This window comes from Nothoprocta perdicaria, unplaced genomic scaffold (genome assembly GCF_003342845.1).
Source record: "Nothoprocta perdicaria isolate Ctin4 unplaced genomic scaffold, notPer1 scaffold_45, whole genome shotgun sequence".
Classification (NCBI taxonomy): Eukaryota; Metazoa; Chordata; class Aves; order Tinamiformes; family Tinamidae; genus Nothoprocta; species Nothoprocta perdicaria.
In genome coordinates this window covers 1,929,465-1,947,092 of record NW_020455699.1, presented here as the reverse complement: position 1 = coordinate 1,947,092, position 17,628 = coordinate 1,929,465, and the positions used below count along the sequence as shown (strand labels likewise).

Sequence of the window (17,628 nt, the reverse complement as noted above, 5' to 3'; positions counted from 1 at the left end):
CCTGCTTGGTGAATCAGAGAGCAAAACAAAAACACAGTTATCCCATCTCAGGCACTGTGAAAACAAGTTGAATATAACAAAGCAGTTATCCCCTTTATGTCATTGACTGCACTGAAACGGTTGCTACTGCTACCTCACTAATCCTGGAGCTCCCACCATGTGGAAAAGCCCCGTGTCCGTGTCCGGAGTCACAGACAAAGGCCAGAGGCCCAGGAGTGGAACAGGAAAGGCACTTGCTTGGCCAACCAGGACTCCACACGACGCTGGGAAGCGCTGGCCGTGGCTCTGGGCACCGAGAGACTCTGTGAGTGGGCAGGAAACTGCAGCACCTTCTCTACGGCACGTCTCACTGGCACTGCTAACTACAGCACTCTGACTCATGGGTTGGTGAGGCCGTACGTATTCCTGGCTTGACYCTGGTGGAAAACGAACGCCCAGCAGCAGGAGGCGGCCCTGCCTCTGGCAGGGGAACTGAGCCCCTCCACCCCSGAGACCCGAGCACTTACTCAAGGCTGAGCACTAGGCGGAATCAAATGCAGAGAGGTCTGTTCTGTGGCCTTGAGGAGGCTCGGCCAGGAAGGAGGGAAAAGCCTCGGCTCACAGCCACTGTTAYGATACCCAGCTCATTCACACAACACACTGCTGCGTGTGATGGGTCCTTCTTCCCCTTTACACTTGTATGAGAAAGTACAGGAAAAAAGAAACAGATGCTGAGGTAAACACACTTACACCAGGTTTACACTGGTATAAGCAAGTCAAGAATCAAACAAGCTATAAAGACTATTATTTCACACATCACTAGGAAAGAAAAAAACCCTTATTTTCAAAATATGGAGATATATGTAATTGTTCAAGAATAGACAGACTTTCTACATTGTGACAGGAGATGCACAGTAGTTTAAACTTGGCTTGGATCAAAAATAAGAAGCTTGAACCCTGGCCAGCAGAGTGTTTTTGGAACTGTTTGTCAGGAGCAGAAGACAGAGGTGTGAAGCACTCTAAGAACATCCACATTTCATTCACCATCTTCAAGTAGTCTTTGCAAGTTGTTTTGTATCTTAGGAAAAAAAAGAAAGAGACAAAGAGCAATTAGGAAGCAGAGAGTGTCATAGCACATTAAAAAAGGACATATTCTTCAGTTCTCTCAGTATGCAGTCTCTCACAGCTATTTATACCCAGGTATAACATGTCTGCATGTTAAATGTTTTCTGTGCTAGGCTCAAATGAACACCTGGATACAATCAGCCAAGAGGCTGCCTAGCTGAGCAAGTGAAATCAAGGTGACAGAGCTCAGGGTGTTCTCCTGCACTCCTGTCTTACAGATGCTCCCTCGGCATGGGACTGCAGCAGTACAAGGGAAAAAAAAAMCCTCTAGAGCTAGAAACAAAAACGGATTGACCTCCCTACCCTTCCCTGCCCCACCACCAGCATTTTGAACMTGAAGATATCTCAGTGCGAGCCTCAGACTTCAAACCCCACAACTTTTAGGTTCAAACGCATGAGTTACGCAGTTTTACAACAGCTTCAAGCACAGGGACGTGTGCCCAGCCTGATGGGCTCTCCAGCCACGAGCAGACGTGCCGCACGGGCCAGGCGCAGGCTCGCGCTGAGCGGGCTCAGCACTGACCGCCGGCCGCAGGCGGCTCCAGGCGGCCGCGTCCCCAGAGCCTTCTGCGCGGATCTCACCTGCTCCGTCGCTTCCTCCCACACACTCACCTCCATCCCCTGTCCCTCAGAGCCCACCGAAGGGACACAGCAGCTACATCCCATGACACGTTTTCTCTGCATCTCAGTAAACAGCAATCAATGTCTACAGAAGGTTCAGTTGCAGCGTATTTCAGACTTTAAAAGTTATTTGAGCAGTGGGGTAAGGGAGTAAGTTTCATTAGGCCACGTTCCCTCTTTCCCAATTTAACTCTGCGCTCTGATATGTGCGTTTTAAAAACCTAAAACCATTGCTGTGTCAGAAACACTCAAAGCGTCCTGCTAAGCTATGGCAAAGCATGGACTTTAAGTATAGAGTTCAGCTGATAAAAAGAACCACAAGGTCACACTAAAACAGTCATTGACACGTAATCTTGTACAGAGCATTTGTTAACTGGGGAGTAATTCACAGCCTTTAACCTAGATCATTATAGTGCTTTACTTTATAATGCAGAGCGACATGGAGAGGACAAGCCACACTGAACAAACCCAGTTAGCTTTGCTGTCCCAGCCGGTGGCAGGCAGATACTAACATGTTCCCCTAGGACACAAGGCCTGTGCACAGGGATTGTGCACAGTTTACAGTAAAGCTGCTCGATTTCCGCCTGTTTTGCAGCACAAGGGCAGGGTCAGGCTCGCTGTTTAGCCCCCACTGATCCAGATTAGAGAGGACCAGGATGCAGCAATAAGCAGCTACGGGCGATGCCCATTGAGCTGAAATCACCAGCAGTGGAGAGTGACCGAGTATCTTATAAGGCAAGCTAAGACTTACTTAGGGGTTCAGTTCTTGAGACACGGACTAAATAAAGCACATRGCTTAAGTCCCTCTAATTCTGGACAGAGGGCCACTTGTCCAGGAAACGCTTAATATTACTACTGTCCAGCTGCCTTTCCCTGCATGTGTCACTGCAGACTATATAAGGGGCAGAAATGACAGAGCTCTGCTGCAGAAGGCTGGCTGGTTTCCCACTGAAATGAAGTGAGGTCTCCAATGAACCAAGCTGCCAGCTGAGAGCCTGAGCCAGACTCCGGAAGGCAGCAGTCCCTTAAATGGCACAATCTGGATAAAGACAATGTCTGGCAACCATTTGGTTAGCATTTTTTTCATCATATTCAAATCATTATTCACAACATAGAGAGGGGCTGCGCTGATGTCAATCCAGATTTCCACAGACAAGGGGTGAGCGGTGAAGGGAAGGATTCCCACTTGATTTTTGGCAGTATCATGAGGACTCTCCACCACACTAGCCAGTGATATTATAATATATTACCTTAGCTTCAGGCAAGTTGAGAAACTTGCTTTGGTACAAATAGGTATTGAAAGGCTTTGGCAAGCATGCAGCTTTAGAAATAGAGGCAGAAATATCCCATATGATTTAAGTACACAGCAATTCAAATTATTTCTATTTATACTCCACTTATTCTTTTTTCATGCTTGGCCAGTGGCACCCTCTCCTCCCCAAGACTTCTGTGTATGTTTAATACATCTAAAGTGAAAAAAGTGCTTTCCACTCTCAGAACCACTGTTCTGAATAGGTATCCCACTCCAGTCACCAGGTGCATTTAATTTTGCAATCAGAGAAGGACAGTAAAGGTACAGCTGGCCCAGCAACATGTGTGCCCCCGAGGAGAAACAGGCTGTTTCCAGCTTCTCTGTGTGGAGAGCCTGCCTAAAATACACTTTTTTTTTTCTTTTTTTCAGAGAACACACCCACCCACCACAAATGAAGCCAAATATGGGAAATAACAAAAAAGGCTAAGTTCAGAATCATTGGCCTTGGTAGATCAGAATCAAGATCATGAAATGCAGTAATTAAGYCTGAGTGTCCAGTTTACTAGTACTCATGGTCTTAAGGATCCATCTTAAAGAAAAACTTTCACACATATCAGTATTGGGTTAACTTAAAGTACRATACCAGCATTTCTGCTTGGAAAGCATGCTGCTCTTGGTATCAGATGTGGAAGTAATTTAGCAGTTTTCAGTGTACCAAACCATAGAAATTCTGCAAGAATCTGATTAGTGTTTCAGCACTTGCCTCGTATCTTAAATTTACCTTTTCCAATTTTATAAGATTAGCAGTTAACTCATCACAGAGGGCATCRGCATTAACTTGCAGATGAGATCCCAAACCTTGGCGAACTGGTTGTCTGTCAAACAAAAGAAGCAAGTGAAGGAAATGAAAAAAGGAAAAATACAGAGCAGACATATATGTAGATACCAAGACCCTGAAYGGCAACATTTTGATCTCTACTTGTTTACAGACACACATGCTTGCATCTCTCTTGACTACAGTCTTTGTGAGGTCTCATTGTCCAGTAGCTTGGATGGAAAACTTTACAGCCATTTCCACCCGCAGTAAGTTGAAAAGTTGCATAAGTTCCCTGTGTCTCATGACTTGGAGGAAACCAAAAAGCCCAACCCCTTGACACAGCAGAAGGGCACATTAGGTCATTGTCCATCTTGCACTGTTTGGGATCAGCACRATAAAAAAGCAGCAGATTCCTGTTAGAAAGAGTGCTCCAGAATCACAGTATCCTGAAAATCAAAGTATGCCAAAAGTGAGCGAATGGCTTTTAACACTGCCTAATAAAATGCAATGTTTACTCCCTCCCTGCACGCTAAGTAAAATACAAATACAAGCCTGTTTCACATGGGGAACCACTTCCTTCCTATTTCTTCCAATCTGTTATTAAGTGCCCAGTTCTGCTCTCTGACACAAACTGCTGCTGTCCAAAGAACAGAGCTGAGAGCAACTGGATCCTAAGCAGCACAGCAGTTGTGGAATATGACTGAGAACACACAGTCAGAGTGACCTGTGTGTCRCACTGCCGTTCAGTGCTGAAGAAACTGGTTACTTTTCTCAGCAGTGTCTGAGAAACTAGCTGAACTGTTGTGGAAGAAGGGTCGAAAGCTAGTGCAATTTACAGTGGTATATTTTTATATGCCTCTTCAGTGGCTGTTTGCAGATTTCCTGTTCATAAAACATGGCRGAAAAGAGTTTTTTTTTAATAAAAAGGTAGGTGTAGCTTCACATCTGTGAACCACAAAGTGGAACCAGCACAGCTGTGCTGGGAGATGTCTTAGAAAGCATCAGCAGCCTACGGTGCTGCCTGGCCAAACCTTCTGCGCAGCAGGAGGATCTTGGCTATTCTCAAACAACTTGGGTATTTCTTATGTGCTGTGAGTCAACATGAGGTAATGACACGCTGTGATTCTCATTTATACTCAGGGAAGTCCTTACCTCCTTTTGCTATTCGTCATCTTTCTGCCACTTCTCTTCAAATATGAATTTATATGCATTTTTTTTTTAAATAAGTGAGGCAGGGCACTACTTTCTAACAAGAATGTAGGTAGCCCAAAGATTTAGAAAACATTATAAAAGCATAGCAGATGAATTAGCCTGAACCTAACCAAGTAACATGAAGACTGCAGACAAAAGTTACATTCCCCCCAGGACCTTTCTCCTGAAAGGACCTCATTTCAGCTGTAACTTCAGAGTTAACTACTATCTGAAACATGCTGAAAGCAGCCATACACCACAACGCATCACACTTGTACTAAAAGTGTAAAACAGAAAGCTACTAGATGTGGCTAGCAGAGACATAAGAACCACCGGGTAGTGAAGTATCACACAGGCTTCAGAATAASACAGATGAGCATGACAGATACTGGAAAACAGCTCTTCAAAGATAATTTTACAGAGCATATTCTTACTCCTTAACATGYGACTCAAAGGATGTCATGGAAATAAGACGTTCCTCTAGGACATTGATTTTATATCTCATGTAGAAGGTAGAAAATATTAATACACAGACACTGTAAGAGAAAGAAAATAAGCTATGTCAACTGAGTTTGTAGGGACGAGGAAACTTAAGATATCAAGCTCAACAGTAAAAGCCACTTAAACTGTACGCTTGTACAATTTAATTTGTGTCACCTTGCATAAATACATTTGAACATGTATTGCAAAGGTGCCATTCTTAAAGCCACCYCAGAAATACAGTTCAGTTTGAGCACCTGAGCAGCTCTAAAATTCTCAGCTGAGCAATACTGCTTTGTTAAGTGCCACCGAGAATGAGCTTGCAAGCAGTTAAACTTTTTGACATCCCCCCAAACAAATTTCCTTTGCCTCTACAAGTAAAAGACCTATTAAGCCTGCCTGAGCATTTCTTCTGAAAAAAGGGGGGCCACAACCCCCTCCATCTTAATCTATGTGAAACTATGAAAATCATAATATTTTGAAAATTTTACTTACAGAACTGCATAAAATATCAGTATTTGGTTCAGAGATACAAGTTTCTGGGACTTCACTTTGTGGAGGAACCTGAAGGCTTCAGAATGACCTGCTGGGAGAAGAACAAAGCGTCATTTTAATCAAAGCAGAGCAAGGCAGACAAATAGTCTGTAGTGTTTTGCAAGCATGCAACACAGAGAAAAATATTCCACTGCTAGTAGAAATTGACACAGCTACGTGGACTTTTCCAGTCCCAGATGAAGATGTTCCCTTGACTCCTTACCATTCYGAGGAGTGTTCCTGGCTTTTCCTTCAAGTACACGTTTACTGTGTGCATCCGAACGGATGGACTTCCCCTCGGTCTTGGAAACTTTTAAGTGGGTCTGTGTCTCAATAACATGATAATCTGTCAAAAGCAACCGTTTTAATACAGCTGAAATACGAAACCAAAGGAAACTACCAGTAACTTAAATCAATCAAGGAGCTGGGGAATGGAAGGATTTTAAGGGCAGCACTTCTRGACTCAGAAAAGAAAGCAGCAGACAGTTTAGTCTTAATGGTCTTCAGAAATCTCAAAGGCTTGCCTAGTATCCACACAATTGCAAAACACACAGAGGGCCTCTAATATTAAGAGGATAACATAGGATGCATTTACATTTCCAGGCCCTTGGAAATATGGCAATCCATGCAAACTTTACAGTTTATCACTATATTTGCCAGTCAGAGGAAACAAAAGTCATCCCTCAAAAGGACGGAATATGCTACAGGAATGTTTCAAATGACTATAATGACATCCAATGGAGATATTGGATTATCACTATAGAAAGGAAATTGTAGTTCCAGTTCATTTTTTTTTTTTTAATGCAAAAGACATCTGAGTGAGATGGGACAGAAAAACCCAGTCGCATTTAGTTTTGTCTACTTGTTTTGCTTTGCATATGCAGGACTGTTCTAATGATGAAAAAGGAAGAGAATGACTAGTGGCAGGTTTTATCCACCTCATTTCTATTCTTAGGGAGATATTTTTAGCTGGATCTCTTTCTTTTCCTTTTTCTTTTTTTTTTAAATGGAAAGGAAAATAGAAACGTTTGAAGTTCTTATTAGCCATAAGGAAGCAAGACAGCAAGTCAGAAAATTATTCAGAAGTATTCACTCAGCAAGTAATGTCAACAGAATTTAGTTGTTGCTTTCCAAACACTAACAATTAAAATATGTATAGACTAAGTACCAACAAGAAACTGAAGCAAATAACCCCAAATCATACAACTAAAAATAAAAAACACAGAAAAAAAGAATTAAGAACTCACCCAACTAAAAGATGCTATTTAAGAGACAATTGATAATGTTTCATCTAAAGAAATGGCTACAGACAAGTTTCTAATTATATAGTTTCATTATAGTCAAGATAAAACTTGGAGTAATAATAGAATACCAACACACACACACAAGTACACTAAATGGGATCCCCACAATCTTGCYGCTAATGACCTCCAATATGTGTCATATAAAACAAGTTCTGCCATATTTTTAAACTGTTACATATACATTACATATGTAATCCAGTTACATTTTYTTCTGTGTACCATGATGGCAGATGATGTGATGAATCTGAGATATGTAAAAATRAACGCTAGTGTTACAAACATCAATTAGGCAGTATCCTCAAGTGCCTTAATGACTGCAAAGAATAAAGCAAAACAAATAATGCAACCATATCAGATTTTTTCCCTGATGATCAAAATCTGCCTCTGTATATAAAGTTGTTTAAATGGGTCAGAAGACGTTACAGTATGACCCGAGCTACTTTTTAATAGTTTGTCTTTAAAGGAGGAACAACTCACATTACATCTCAGCTGAATTAACTGATAGGCTAAAATCCTTGAAATAGTGCGGAGCAGGCAGAGCACAAATAAGCAATTGGATGCAGTAGTGACGTTAGTGACAGAAACCGGATCTGTTTCTCACAGAACAATAGTTCTGTGAGTTTAACTCACAGAGTTAAATCCAGAGTTTAACTCTGGATTAAGAAGGCAGGTATACAGTGATAGAAATCCAGCTATATGRCTCCAAGACAGACCTTAAAATTTTTTGCCCAGCCTGTGGGGAACAGAGATATATTTCCACATCAGAAGGGGATTACAGAAGCAAAATTCAGCTGTGACATTCCCATTTTCTCTGGACCAATGACCACTCTCACCTTGGAAGCGTTCCAGCTCCGGGGTTTGGGAGCCTGTACTACTGGACTCCTCCATCTCTTTCCTCCGCTGTTGCACTATGCCATCCAGATCCGAATAGTCTTCATTGAAATCCTGAGAAGGGAAGAGTCACGGGAAAGATCATCCTGATTTCCTTTGACACTGAGAAAAAGTTGGCACAATAAGCACTTTACAAGTACCAGAATTCAAACCCAAGTCTCACCCCTTGGCTTAGTTCAGGTGAAAAGCTTAGGTACATCAAAAAGAGAAAGGCTGTTAAACTAAGACTCTTGTCATTGCATGGCTACACATGCCTTTCAGTTGCCTTAACTGGACTGTAGAAGAACTGCAGCCAGAAACAGTCCATGGGCAATGTTGGATTGCTATCCATGGCAGGGGAAGCAGCGACCATGGCAGGGGAAGCAGCAACCATAAGTTACTACAGAGCACCATGAAACCTGACTGCTAGAAACACTACGTGTGTGCACTCATATTGCATCTGATGACCAAAATACATCCATGCCAATCTCTCCCACTGCTTCCTGAGGCTGCAGAGCTCATGGAAGTTTTACAAACAAGAAGCACGTGCACTGCTTCAGTTTAGGACATTATAAACAGGACTTGCAATGAATAGCGCCATGCAGACAGAGAGAGAGATGAAAAAAAACCACAAGTTACTGACCAGTGGCAGAGTTGTAGGACGATCAGCCCTGAAACTGTTTTCAAGAGAAGAGGGATTGGGACTGTTGCCAACACTGGTATCCTGGGAAGAGGTGGGAAAATAAAAAAGTTTAAGAATGAACATAGCTATAAACTGCCCAACCTKTAAAAGCACAAGAGCTGTAGTATGAACTTCACTTCCATTAGTACTCACCTCAAGATGTCCACAGATGGATTTTAATAGTTTGTAGGTGTTATCTCTAGAGAGCAAGGAGACAAACATGTACTGAAAAACAAAAGTTCCAAAACTGTTTGAGAAAAGGCACACTGTAAAAAMTTATTTTTATCCAAATGAAAATAGTATGTGGCTCTGCTGATAAAGTAACTATTTCAAGCAGAGAAAAATCATAACTTCACATAGRCCATCTAACAGATGTTACTTGCCAGGGGCATAAAACAGAATTTACCATGTCCTGCTGTAATATCTAGAGTATAACCTAGTGCATTTTTCTTAAGACTTTGGGCACTATGTTTTCACTATCCCTTTCAAAACACAACTCACTGTACATCCTCTCCTTGTTTGTGCAATGAAAGCATCCTGGCTCTAAAGCTGYCCTTATGATTAATCAGGTTTTCTGATTACTGAAGTTACTCCCAAGTGTCAGAACCACTGTATTTTTTGTTTGTATGGCTTTGCTGATCAGATGAGAGACCCAAGTAAAATTAATCATATTGCCAGAGCTGCTAGTGGGGCAGAGAATCCTCTCTGCACTTGCTTTCAGCTACTTCAGTTCCCTCAGTGCCTCCGGTCAGCAATCCTAGAGAAYAGGAAATGATGGATTATAGAAAACAGGTGGTGTCCAGAGATTTCCCCCCTTTATTTTCTCAGCAAGTTCTGTATAGCTCTGTTTACTGTACATCTAAGGAAGAAACAGAGAGTTAGGGGAAGGGAGAAAAAAAGGCACTGACWATCTGAAGAGTGGGAGCAGCATAGGTCCAAATTACCTCCAAAATGCTTTAGAGTTCTCAGTCTCAAAAGGCACATGTGGCAATCCTCTGTGTGGATAAACTAGCACCTGTGGCCTTTTAAGAAACCCTCATGACAACTGCAAATAATTAGGAGAAAGAGGGAAAGAAAAAAAAAAGGAAAAAGAAAGCAGGCAAGGTATGATAGCTTCACCCTGTTCCAGTACTTACTTTATCTGTAACTGTTGCTATGATCAGAGCATTTGGCACAAGAAGGGCAGTTTTGGTTTTCTTCAGTAGCGTCACGGAGAGCACAGGAATACTAATCTGAAACAAGACCACCATATTGTTAGAGTCCCAAAACATGCACATACGTCCGAATGCTCCTTCCTAAAGAGGAAAGCCTTCCAACTGTGGTGAGGCAGACATTGAACACGCTTCTTCAAAGACCTGTCTCCTACATCCCATACAAAGCAGGCATGGTTTCAGATTAATTTGACTCTTCAACTCTTTTTACTTCTACTTTTATCAGATCCCAACTCCAGATTTTACTTTTTGTGCTTCCTCTTGTTAGATTCCTTCCCTCTTACAATCCTACAGGCTCAGATCACTGTGTACCTGCAGAACAAACCAAGCTTAGTGGCTTCTTTGTTTAGGAACAAAAGGTTTTGAAACACTGCCAGACAGGAGATGCTTGCTGAACACTGAACGTACAACTCTTGTTCTTCCTCACCACTTTGAGCCCTTAGTTTGCAGCAAGCAGTTGAGAAAACTGTTTGTCCTGCAGTATGTCAAAAGATTCAATACTAACACACCTACTCACTTATTTAAACCGGTCTCTGTGTCAGCCTTTCTACATTGACACTGAAAAGTACTCAACAGCTTTCCTTCACACACAATCACAGAATGGCTGAGGTTGGAAGGGACCCCTAGAGATCATCTACTCCAGCACCCTGCTCCAGCAGGGACACCCAGAGCACGGGGCACAGGGCGGCATCCAGGYGGGTTTGGAAGATCTCCAGAGAAGGAGACTCCACARCCTCCCTGGGCAGCCTGTGCCAGGGCTCTGGCACCCTCACAGGTAAGAAACTCTTCCTTCCTATTTTCTTCCTGTTTTTTCTTTACATTCAACCCCATTAGTAAKGGAAAATTAGCTACTAAGTTTCAGAATATCTCAATTCAGATATTTTGTATGGCGCTTCTCACAAATCCCATGTCACATACAAATGATTTGCTGCTTTGACTTTTAATTAAAAAGCCCAGAGCTCACTGATGGCAAGCTGGGCAAGCACAGCGATCTAGGATACTTCTGGCTRTGGCTCCAGTTAGAATTCCCTCAGTGCACCACCACAGTGGCCTGAGAAATTCGGAAGCCAGATAGAAGTAGCAGAAGACTGATCAATAGGTGATCATGGCAATGAAAGAAAACAGAACAAAACAAGTAAAAAACAATTCTGAGTGCAGAAGGACAATTAATATATTCTTGGAGCAGTTTTCTTTGTTAAGTTTTGTTTAGAAAAAAATAAGTACCAAGTAACACCAAGGCATTAAATTATTTCTTGTTTCAGGTAATAAAAAAAACAATTCTGTACATTAGCCTGGCTGCAGGATTGTCAGGCACTACATATGGATGGCAAAACAAATCTCTGCTYGTCATCTCCACAGTAGAGGATTGGTATTTAGTTTTGTTAAGAAAGGGTACTAGCACATAAAATAAACAAACATATCCTCGAATCACAAAGCCCATAATTTTGGAAGCCAGGATCTAGGAATTTATAAGTCTGGCCACCACCACTTGATTTTTTTTTTTCATATGTGAACTCTATTTGTCCTTCCTAAGCAAGTTAAATCTTCTGAAAATGGCTCATTAAACAAGTTTTTCACTGTGTTTTCTATTCTTGGGTTGAATATAGTTGTGTTTCACAGTATTGCAACACTTGTTTTTCTTATGCAATTCAGAAGTTGTCTAACTAGCTCAGTTCACCTTAGAGAACCTTAAATCAGAGATGTTAATTCATTCTGCTGCATGTTATTTTGATGGATAACATTACTGTAATCAAGACAAAAGAGTCTTTAAGAAGGATTAAGTACTTGCGTAGTGCACTCTTGCCCCTGAACTAGACTGAATTGGGAAAATCACTGCAAAACATTTTATTTCTCTGTAATAAAAATTCTTCTGGGAAATAACAGTTTACTCGTAAGCAACATGGAGAGAAACTAAAATGTGAAAGCTGATATTTGGCCCCAGGAGACAGATGAGACGCCAGGCCAATACAGAGCTACCTGGAGAGGCTGTGCTGTCTTTCAAAGCCTTCTCAGTCCTGCAGCAGAAACATTTTATTTTCAAGCAAGGAGGACTTTTTCACTGCAGACTTGGAGCTGCAGACTTACACTGCTGTTTTGCCCTCCCTCCTCCTCCCCACCAGCGTTTAGTAACACGAATTCTTTAGGTATAAGAATTCACGGTGAGAGATTTATTAGAACATGTAATTCTGCTKCTTCTCGCAACAGAACAATTTTATCAGTTCAGATGGTTTTACAAGTTCCAAGCAATAAAGCTTTTGTGTCATGGCAACTTGTATCAACATACCTTACTGCCAAGAATGTTATTCCTCCTGTCAAGTTTGATTTCCTTTTCCCATCCCCATCCCCCACTACATTATTCTTCATTATATCCTTAACTGTCTGGYTTTTTTGTTGATAACATTTCTAAAAATATTTGGGGCTGCTCCGTGTGGCTAGACCAAGTGGGAAGTAAACAACTAAGTTTATTCTTTAAATGATCTCAAATTTTCCCTCTTTCCCTCTTTAAAATGCATTTTTAAAAATTGGGATGCTATGTGGAAGAAAGACAGACTACCACTACAGCCATATTTAGAACTATTAAACCTGCTYTGCCCAGTCCTCTAATACGTTTACTCTCGTGCATCATATACATATGTAAGTACACATATATCCCTGAACTCTATTGATATTCTGTTAAAAAAACAACACTTTGCAGGACTGTATGATAATCCTTCTACATTATCTTTCCCCAGGTCTTTCTATTCTACTTGATATAGTTTTGTTAGATTTTATTYGTATGTATGTATGTAGCTTAAGTAATTTTAGAGAGCTGCAACTCAATGTGGAGTAATCTTATTCACATTTTGTCGTGCTGAAGTAGTGATTATTTAGCCAATAGCTTCATCAGATTTTTTTTATGAAACTACTTAGCAAGACAGCTGTTATRTGTTGGAATTAACAATATCTGTTAATTTCCTATTGATGCCATATGGCTTCCACTGACATAATGCCATCTACATCAGTATACTACCTGTAACCAATAGCATCCACTAACTGGCAACTAATAATAACTCAATTTCTTGAGCCAGGCAGTCACACACAGTAAGGCATAAGGTAACTATGCACAAACATGTGTCATTAACCATTCTTTAAATCTGAACGTATTTCACCTTCTTTAAGAAGGTTCTTTCAAAGACAGATGGCACACCATCAAAATAGTTCACAGCAGAGAAAAGGGCTACTGTTTCTTTACTTAAAGGAAAGAACAGGTGAGCAATGATTCACTAACCAAGAGCTTAGATCTAAACCAGAACATTGTTCAAGAAAGTTTCAAGGCAGTACTTCAGAAAGTAAAGAATCCTTGCCGTAAATGAAGTTTCTTAATGAACGCTCAAAGACAGATCAGCTTATGTGAACGATGGAAAATGCCCCATGCTTCCAAAACAACCAGAAGGGAACACTGGCTGTTGGGCAGGATTTTTTATCATCCCTATCCACAGCATTCACCTAGGGTGAGGAGGACAGGCCTTAGGTGGGTCCTTTATAGTTAAAAGAAAGGGTTTCTAGCTTGAAAGTTTCAGTAGCTGCACCTATCTGCACTTAGAGCACAGAAAACCAGAGCAAGTTACTGTCTGTCTGACTAGTCAGGTCCCACTTCTGCTCTTCACATCAAGCTCAGAAGCACAAATGCCTTGCAGACTGCTTTCTCTTTCCCTTCTCTGCTCATACAGCCAGAGGAATCCCCCACTTAACCACTTGGCTCTGAAACCAGGTTTAGCTTTTCCATATGGCGTTGTTCTGATRTTTAACATGCTTGATTCTTTCCCCCAGGTCTCCAACCAGAGTTGTCTTGACCTTGTTTTTCTGCCTTGCTGCCTCCTCCTCCTTTTCATACTTTTCCCAGGAGAGTTTTTGCTATGTGGGTTGGGCAGCACCCTCACTCCTGCATGTCAGATCCCCTCCTGCTATCTCTCTTTCCACAGAGGAATTCCCTTCACAGATGAAATTGATCTTTAATAACCGTAGTGCTCCACTTCTAAAGGAACTTTCTGGCATTGGTGCATGGTGGTTACAGTATCCAGTAAGTCAGAAGTTTTAGCACTATTCCAGACTTGCACAACAAGATGAATGTCAGGTCATGACCACAGTTCTGGAGCATTACTGTAAAAATATTTTCACTAACCTTAGTGTCTTTACCAAAAACCTTGGAATGGAAGCAAATCCAGTTTTCAGAAAGGAATAACTTTCCTTGGTACAGAATTTCTTTCTGCAGAGCACAGGTAAAACCTAAAACACATAACCATTTTATAATCTTTACAGTAATTACAAGCCAAGATAACATCTTATTTAACTTTTAGTTATTACTTTAAAGCCATAACTTAATTTGTTACAAYTATATTTACTATACAACAGGAATATATTTTTTTTAGGCACTGTAAATCCATCTAACAGTGCTCTTAATTTTTAAAGCAGTAAAACCAGTTACAAACATGTAGGCACTTAACTAGTTCTATTACAATTAAGCAACAAATTTGGGTACTAGCAAAAGGTTGCACCAGATTGCTCTGTTCAGAACAGCAAAGGATACAACTGCTCCTGAAGATACTCAAAATCTGGAGATTTAAGAAATGAAAATTCTGCAAGATTATAGCAGAAATACCCAGTGGCTATGGGTAAAAGCTTTGCTGCTCCAGGCACCTGGAATTAGGATTTTTAGAGTTAAGGTGGTGCCTCTTAAATGTCACTCATTATCTTTCTTCCAGAGTCAGCAGTGATGAGAGGATTAATACTTACTTTGTTTCAGTGGTTCATCCACAGGAACCTCCATGAACAGCTTATGAAAGTGTGCATTTGCCTTCAGCTAAAAAACAGAGAGCCCCATGTCCAAAGACTTATTAGGTATTTTTATAAACAAGTGACCATTCCATTGCATACCTCCTCATTATGCCCAAATTACCATAAATCTCCACTTTTGCCATGCATCTATTTACTCTTACTACATGTATGTATAAGCAAGTGTATCATCTGTACTACCTGGTTTGAGACACGTTTTTTCCTCTCAATCTTTGAGTCGCTCTTGATGTCCATTGTTACGGGTGGACTGTCTGCACTGTTCTTTGTCCTGAAAAAGGAAAAACAAGGAATAAAAAAGGCATTCACATGACATGATTGGCCTCATTTCATCAGTCTCGGTAGTTATCAACAGGCCACACATTTGCGTGAAGCATATGAATTCTTATCTGATTCATCAGGAATTACACAAGCACTGAAGAGGAACACATCTCAATGGTAAACAGCAGCAGCCCTCATGGAAGGTTTTTTTGCATTTTAAGGGAAATATTCTCAATTACTAGTTCAAAGTGGGGAGGAATCAAGTCCAAGGCATTTCTACAACATGATAAATCAYAACAGACGTGATAAATTATAATAGATACTAGCTTCAAATTTTTCTTTATCTTTTTTGAGAAGATATGAAATACTGTTTACTTAGTACATTGATGAAAGAAAGATAAAAATAGCACAGTGTGAAATGCAATGCACTGAAAATTAAGAACTTATACTACAAAATGGGAACTCATTTTAAAAGTGCAACAGAGAAGAAATAAGTASAGAGGAAGCCATGAACTGGTAAGGTAATGAAATCATTAAGATAGCTGGCAACTCTGAGGGCAAAGTTGCTAATACAGAGGGGAATTACGAGTGCCAGTTGTACAAGAAGTCGTATCTGTGCAGCTTTGGACATTCATTGGGCAGATGGAGACAGAAAAAATAAGCACACACACACACATACAGACACACAATGTGAGGATGGCCATGAAAATCTTTTCTTTATTATTATTTTTTTTCAACAGAAATGCACGGCATGAGGAGGGATAACACTGCTTTAGAAATCAGCTGGAAAAGATTATCCCTGAGAACTTTCATTTGTAGCACAGACAAAAAGGCATCAACAGGCTATAAAAATAAGTTGGCTCCTGTTGAGAGGCTTTCTGATGCAGACTAGGGAAGAGCAGATGGGTGGGCACAACACAGGCCTCACTGAATGACCTGGAGAACACTTGCTGCGAAGTGCTCAAGTAGGATGGAGAAAAAAAAGTGCTACAAAACCCTCAGTTTCCATCAGTGCAACTTCTTTGCCATTGCACATCTTGCTTAATTTCCTAATTTTTCAATTAGACAGAAGCTTCCAGTAAAAGCTGTAAGGAGGGGCAGGGAGAGAACACCCAAGTGTTGTAGAGGTGAGTTAAATTTAGGAAAGAGAGTGCACAGCAGGACTGATTTAGCTGGCAGGGAGACTGGTTTCAATTCTTTGGTGGCCTTTCACAGAAGTAACCTACAGTGCACTTTTGTCTGTGCGTACCTATGTAAAGTTTAGGTCAAACTCTTATTACAGAGAGCCTTACTGAAAAAAAAAAAAAGGAAGCTACAGCAACCCCTCTCCGGCAAGAACAATTAATTGCATGAGAAATATGAGACTAGAAGGACTGGAAGTAGTTGCATTCTTCTTCRAAGAGTATTTCAGGAAGTAAGTGATGTTTCATAAATATCTGCTTTATGCCTGAAAACAAAATAGCAGGTTGACTACTGACCTTAGTGTTTGAGCACAGACCTATGCTGAGAAAATGAAAGCTGTTTAGTTTTGCTCCAAAAAAGCTCTTGAAGTACAATTTTAATACTCTTCCAGTTTGTTTTAGAAGAGTTTCAAGTGCACTCCAGCTCTCCAACATGGGAAGAATGACTATTTTTGCACAGATTATTACAGCCATGTGATGCAATATGCAGTGCAAAGAAGCATCACTGCCTCAGTTAAGAGAGCCCAGAATCAAGATGCATGGCTTTACTGTGTATGGTCACTAACCCAGGGATACCTGAAACAGCCCAGGAGTCAAACTGCAGCTCAGTCTGACTGCCTCCCAGGCTTCCACAGCTGGGAAAAGGAAATAACCAGCAATGACACTGACCACTGCCATATATTTCTGTATTGTGGGGGACCAAAGCATTGTTTTCACTACTCTGACTGCTCGTGGTGAATGAAGTATCAGCCCCTGGAAGGGGGCTCTGATCCCTGTTTGCACGCTGTAAACTGGCACAACTGGGTTACCCACACAGAGCTACTGCCACAACCGGGGTGATGATGTCCCATAAACTTTTCTCCTAACTTCCTGAATGAGCTGTAATCATTTTGATTATCTCACTACCAGAAAGCTGACACTACCTTGCAACACCGACTCTTTTCCGGTCTTCAAAATACTCCACTTCACTGGCAGGGGTCTGCAGCAGTATTGTAGGTGATTTTCCAGCCTTTTTTTCTTCTGATCCATTTTCTCCATCTGAACTGCAGAACGAAAGATAAAATAGGTATCAATATGTTTTTCAGCATTTATACCAATTTTAAAAGCTACTGCAGCATGTGAACAACATAGTGCATACTAATGACCAAAATTATGACATTTAATTAATATCAACACCCTGCATGCCCTGCCTTGGTAATATTATACACCTGAGCAAACAGGTAAGCCCCAGTATTGGAATTCTAGCAACAAAGAGAYTAAAAACTGAATTACTGCCAGAAATATTCACAC

General features: G+C 41.0%; 1 protein-coding gene across 1 annotated transcript; it reads right to left on the bottom strand.

Annotated features, from left to right (window-relative positions):
* On the bottom strand, positions 1 to 17,316 carry GRAMD2B (GRAM domain containing 2B). The gene is made up of 12 exons (XM_026046598.1): positions 17,262 to 17,316; positions 15,080 to 15,167; positions 14,840 to 14,906; positions 14,229 to 14,332; positions 9,992 to 10,087; positions 9,009 to 9,080; positions 8,817 to 8,897; positions 8,137 to 8,248; positions 6,223 to 6,345; positions 5,961 to 6,051; positions 3,759 to 3,852; positions 1 to 1,057 (listed from the first exon to the last, which is right to left on the bottom strand). The coding sequence occupies exons 2-12, from the start codon at positions 15,131 to 15,133 to the stop codon at positions 1,016 to 1,018; spliced, it is 936 nt and encodes a 311-aa protein (XP_025902383.1). The 5' UTR covers positions 15,134 to 15,167; positions 17,262 to 17,316; the 3' UTR covers positions 1 to 1,015.
* Between the last annotated feature and the right edge of the window lie 312 nt (positions 17,317 to 17,628).